Consider the following 6,297-nt stretch of genomic DNA (forward strand, 5'->3'; position numbering starts at 1 on the left):
TAAAAAACTAATTAGGATTTTTAGGCCAAAATTTGATTAGTTTATCTTTAAATTCAAATTGTCATGTAAAACTAACCATAATAAACAATTTAGTGATAAAGTTAATTATTTAATTAAAATTTGTTCACATTAGTAATTTAAATTAATTGATTTTTTTGTTTAAAAAAAAGTAATGAAGAAAAATTCTCCGCATGGAACCTGATCCCCGCGAATTCTCTATGGGGAATCCTTGCCCCGTGGGATGGGATGGGGAATGAAATAGGGAGCGGGGACGGGATGGGGAATGGTATCCCCGGCACCTCCCCGCCCCGTGGACATCTCTAGTTTACACATATCATGTTAATTCATTCCAATACATCAAAAGTTAGTGAACTCTTTCTCTTAGTTCAACCCTAATAAGAGTAGAAAATCAAACTATCAATCTTTGAGTTATAACAAATGTTTTATTCTAAGTTATACTTGAATGGACTAAAAGTTAACAATCAAGACATAGACCAATTTCAACCCACAATGTAAAGGTTAATAACACATCAATATGATATTTTTTAGTCGTGAGACTTATGAACTCCTTGAGTCAAACAATGACTGAACTTAACTCTCCCAACTCATTAAATCCTTGTGTCTATCAAACTATCGACCTCTAAATTGTAACAAGTGTTTGATTTTATTCCAAATTATACTCTAATGAATTATAAGTTAACAATTTAAGCCATATACCAATTTCAACCCACAATATAAAAATTAATAAGACATAAGAGTGATATTTTTTAGTTGTGGGACCCACAAACTCCTTGAGTCAAATAAGATATGAAGTTAATTCTCCCATCTCTAACTTCTCAAGTCAAATACCTCCATACACATATCATATCAATCCATTCCAATACATCAAACAATTAGTTAAAACAATTAACGTATGTCAATTTGAATATAATTCAACTGATTTTAAATTTAACAATGGTAGAAATAAAAATTTTATTTTAAGTTATACTCGAATGAACTATAAATTAGTCGTTAAGACTTAGACCAATTTCAACTCACAAAGTAATATTAAAAAAAAAAAAAGAAATAAAGAAAAAGGGAGACATTAATAATTGTTTGACTTGTAATACTTGAAAGAAACATGCAACAAGATTGTTTATTTTAATTGTAAAAAAGGACCAAACAAAGAGAAAATTTGCCCACAACGTACAATCACTCTTCACAAGGCCCATTCTTTTTGGTTCAGAAAATTAAGCCATTTGTATGCGTGACTTCCGCTACTAATTCTTCTTCTTCTTCAAGCTTCCTCCAAAAATTATCTGCAAAACCCTCATTGAAATTCAATCCTTAGATCCAAGCAATTGAAACTTCTTCACATTCAAGAAACAAATGCAAAAAATCTTCACCCATTTGTAGCTCCCTCTTCTTCAAAACCCCAATTTCTCCCTTATTTCTCATAATGTCTTCTTATGGGGTATTATTTTCTTTCATTTTCTTGCTCTTTCTCGCTCAAACCGCCATTGAAGCGACCTCAATCCATGTAAGTACTCACAATCCCCTTCTCTACAAAACCCACATTTCCAAAAATCGAAATCCCTTTTCCCCCAAATCGACTTGTGTTCAATGTTCTGTTTCTGAGATTGAATATTGAGCTGATTGTGTGTGTTTCTTGTTGTTTCTTAGGTTAATGAATCCGATCAAGAACCGATAATGGTACCATTGATGGAGACGACGACGGCAGTGATGGTGAACGGCGGCAGCCGGAGACAGCTGAAGAGCTTCCAAATATGTGCTCTCTGTACTTGCTGCGGCGGCGCCAGAGGAATGTGCCTTCCATCGCCTTGTTGCTATGCTATAAACTGTAACATTCCTAATAGGCCTTTTGGGTTTTGCTCTTTTACTCCAAAGACCTGTAACTGCTTTGGCTGCCATATTTAAGCTTATATTTTCTCTCTTGTGTTTATGTCATTGGAAATTGTTTATTGTTGGATTGGATCTCTGAAATTGTAGAATATATGTTCTAAATTGTTCATTGTTCATTGTTCATGGGCTTGGTTTTATCAGCATATGGTGCCATTGTTGAACTTTTTAGAAGAGAATGTTCCAAGATTTGGCTGATAGCTCTATTATGTTTAATCCAAGTGCCCCTTTTCTTGCTTTTGATTTGTTTGTTTGTTTCTGAGGTGTTTTGTGAGAGACTGCAAAATCTAGACTGACTTCTCTTTTTCATAACAATCATGGCCTTTTCTGCTTCTGCTACTGTTCTGATTCACTCTATAATGCTTTTTTCCTTTTGAAATTGGTCAAATGGCACACTCCCTTTATTTGCACTTTGGGGGGAAAATCCGAGATTGAAGTGGATAATACATTATAGAATTGTGCTAATACGTGCTTTGTTTTGCTTTGCTTTGCTTAGCTTTTTCTTGATAGTTGAAGCAGACATTACAAATTTACATACATACATACATACATACATACATATATATATGTCATGTCATGAGTCCTAACTTTCCCATCAAAGTGAAGGCAGTGGGGTTGCTGTGCAGCAACAACATGGCAATGATTTGTTGAATTTTGAAGCAGCAGCTTAGAGAAAAGCTTATAGAAAAGGTGCAAATTTCTTCCTCTCCTTATCTCTCTCTTCTTTTCTTTATTCTTTTTTCCCTCTAAGAAATCCACTTTTATTTTTTTACATTTTCACCAAGACTAAACAATACTTTATCACTGCACAAAATGGATAATATACTAATTAACTCATGATTTTTTTATTTAAATAATCACTCCTAACATTACAAAATTATTGCAATAAAGCCTTATGTATTAAATATATGGTAGTAGTTGAGTTTAATGACAATGATGTGATAAGTTGGACGGTACAGTAATTGCAACCACTACATGATTTAGAGGTAGCTTACAGTTTAATTGTAACATCTTTTATATTGAAATAAATTTTTAGTTTTGTATTTTATGGGTTTTCAACCTTTAAAAATTTCTTAACTTTTTATTTTTTTTTTGTCTAATAAATTTCTGTCTACTGACCTAAAAGGCACACATCGGATTTAATTTCTCCAACCTACCTATTGTGTTGACTTTAAAAAAAATCAATTTTTTTGTTTAATAGTGAACTGATTTTTTATTAATGTCTAGTAAGCCGTTTGACCCATTTGATATTTTTTTAGTGACATATTAAACACAAGAAAATTTCACCTCTTGTTGGTCACGAAATTCAATTTTCTATCCATAAAAATATTGAATATGTCAAGATGTTACTAAATTCAAAATCAATTAGACACAAAACTGAACAATCGAAAATTTATGAGAAATTTTAAAGTTTAGGAATCTATCATACACAAACTCGAAAGACTAATATTTGAAATTTAAGTCAAAAAAGGAAGAGGAGGTTGAAAAGAAAGGGTTTAATGAGGGGTGGATGATAAGATAGGTATGAGGAGGGGAATTAATGTTATGTAGCTGTAGCCAACCAAATAATGAAGAGATGGTAGTTGGGTAGTACCTATTAAACCTTATCCTTCTCACACCTTCCATCAATTGGGATGCTCATGTGCTAGTTGTTTTGTTTATAGCTTTTTAATGCACATTTTTCAATTTTGCTCTTTCAAGTCAACATTAGTAGAATAATGCAACCACTCTCTTAACTTTGAATTATAATTCTACCATACTCCTTGTAGATTTGTAGTTGACTAAATCACAATATAACATATTTATTCAACTAATATTGATTCATTTACTACTATGTTGTAGATAGATAACTGTTCAAAAATGAATAGTTTGACGAAATAAAATGACGTATATAGTCTAGTGTATATTTTGTTTGAAGCAATGTTTTAAATCACTTTTATAGATCTTTGTCACTTTTTTTTGTCCAACCCATATAATTATATTGATTTTTTTTTTATATCTATGAGTGTCCGGGTTAACTTATGCGCACCTCAACTATTTTACCGGACAACCAACCTGACCCTACAACATTTGTGTGTCAAGGAAACATGTAGAATATTAAAGATAAGAATTTTTTTTTTTTTTTTTTTGTAATTACAAGTTGGTAACCACTCACTTCTAATCATAGTGGAATAGATTGACATGTAAATTGGCACACTCCAAACATTAGCAATACAAGAAAGCAAAAATTAGGTTAATATACAATTTTGGTCTATGTTTGAAGTTTGTTCAATTTCAGTCTCTTACTTTTAGTTCTCTAATTTAAATCATGTATTTTTATTAAATCTTAAATTTAGACCCTAGAAATTATTATTTTATTCAAAATTCGTTAAATGGTAATAATATTTTTCATACAAGAAAATACAATATGTGAATATATTTTTAAATTTTACATTAATAATGCTAATAAATAAAAAAATTGTAAAAAAATCAACAATAAATTAGCGGTAGTGACTAAATTTAAGATTTATTGTAACCAACAAAGATTAAAACTGGATAATTTAAATTACACCAACTAAAATTGAATAAACTTCGAAATAGGGACCAAAATGATATTTGAACCTAAAAAATTATACTTTAATATTATCTTTTAATTTATTTTTTCGTTGGGAGTGTGATGTGTAAGTTTAAGAACCCATGTGATGGTCTGTGTGTCATAAAAACAAACAGTAGGTGTGCATTCTATTTTAGAACCTAACAAAGTGTTTGACATTCACACATTTCCATTCCTAAACATCAACTTAGCCCCACCCTTCATTTATACTTCTAATTCATCTCTAATTTCTTTTATGGGTTTCTTTTCTTAAACCTTATGTCAAAAAGGGATGTCTTATGAGTTATGATTCAATTTTTCCCCTCGTCTAGTGTGAAAGTGTACCATTTGAATTCGCATCCATCTCTTCTTACTCGATCTATGTTTAGTATGTATGTATGGATGGTTATTTATCGTTATCTTGTATTTCTTGTTAATCCCGCTAACATGAATTTATATAATGTGTCAAATATGAATAATGGTTTAAAATTTGATTAATTAATCTTTTTATTTTATTTCTATTGAGATTAGATTTAAAATAAATCTTTCATTTTGTTTTAATAGGATTAAAATGAGAAAATAAAAGATTAGCTATAAGGGAAGTCTGCCTGAGAAAGGTTATGTCTAAAGTGGGGGTATTTAAGCTGACTGTAAGGGAATATTTGTACTTGAGAACCAACCTAAAAGTTGAATTAGTCAAACTTTTATTAGCATGTAATGATGTGATTAATTTATTAAAGGATTTAATAAATATTAATCATATATTGTTAAACTATCCAATATATAAACTTTATGTTGGACAAATTAAATTTCACTTAAATAAATGAATTAGCCTAATTTACCTTAATTTTGAACTCTAAATTTTGCACCATTATTGTTCTTCCCTACAGTAGACTTATTGGGACGGGACTATAGGATCTAAAATGAGGGGTCACAGTTACAAGGAATCATTAAACAAGTTAATGGTTTTTTATTGTAACTAATCGTTATATGAATAAGAGTTATTCTGGTGTAATGATTAATTGAAATCGAACCAATGAAGGAATAACTAACCACCATTCGGTGGCGCTTATTCTAAATCACTAGAGGATTATAACAATAGAGAATTTAAATTAATATGAATAAGATTCATATTATACCTATGGAGTTCATTTCTAATTTCTATGCTGAACTTGAATGAATAATAGATTGTCTATTGTTAAATAGCTATTCTATATATTACAAGGTTATATCTATTTCTCTCACGAGATTTTTAATTTTTGATTATCGATACAAGTCAAGTAAATAGATAAAAATGCTACTTGAAGAAATATCATTGATACTAAATGCCAGTGTAATTTTCAATTTATCTTTGAATTGGGAAATGTTCTCAAAATACTGTTACCAATTAATGAATAGTTTATGGACTATATGGTTAATGAATCATAATTGGAAATATAGCTCAAATTTATCATCTAATTGACATATGATGTGTCTAGATTAAAAGATAAAAAAACATGACAATGATGGCTTGTGGGAACCTCTCGAAAGAAAAGGAATGGTCTAATTATTTTTGCAGAGAGCACTTCTCAGTAAAAACTATTTGGAGAATGTCTTGACAGAGGAAAGTATGTTGTCTCTATTTCGTCTTTCACCCAAAGAGCAAATAAAATACATGAGAGGAGTTATAACTCCCCTCACCCACTCACTACTCCCTTGCAATTGCATGGGAATTATTTAATTAAATCTAAACTAATTAATTTATTTATTAAATATCATATATTTAATTTATTGTATATAAATAATATTCTAATATATATATTCTCTCATAATCTATATTTGTAAAA

At 30.1% G+C, this 6,297-nt stretch overlaps 1 protein-coding gene across 1 annotated transcript; it reads left to right on the plus strand.

The window, feature by feature from the left end:
• The first annotated feature begins 1,150 nt into the window (after nucleotides 1-1,150).
• Nucleotides 1,151-2,115, plus strand: LOC150035597 (uncharacterized). The gene is made up of 2 exons (XM_090314465.1): nucleotides 1,151-1,519; nucleotides 1,663-2,115. Exons 1-2 carry the CDS (start codon nucleotides 1,439-1,441, stop codon nucleotides 1,915-1,917), a joined length of 336 nt encoding a protein of 111 aa, XP_090170591.1. The 5' UTR covers nucleotides 1,151-1,438; the 3' UTR covers nucleotides 1,918-2,115.
• The last annotated feature ends 4,182 nt before the right edge of the window (nucleotides 2,116-6,297 follow it).

Source organism: Benincasa hispida, chromosome 6 (genome assembly GCF_027475165.1).
Source record: "Benincasa hispida cultivar pf3 chromosome 6, pf3_genome.v1.1, whole genome shotgun sequence".
NCBI lineage: Eukaryota > Viridiplantae > Streptophyta > Magnoliopsida > Cucurbitales > Cucurbitaceae > Benincasa > Benincasa hispida.

Excerpts from the sequence above, each read along its gene's own strand:
- LOC150035597 (XM_090314465.1), top strand. The coding sequence starts at position 1,439 with ATGTCTTCTTATGGGGTATTATTTTCTTTCATTTTCTTGCTCTTTCTC. Across the intron at positions 1,520-1,662 it reads TTGAAGCGACCTCAATCCAT|GTTAATGAATCCGATCAAGA; the intron begins GTAAGTACTCAC and ends GTTGTTTCTTAG.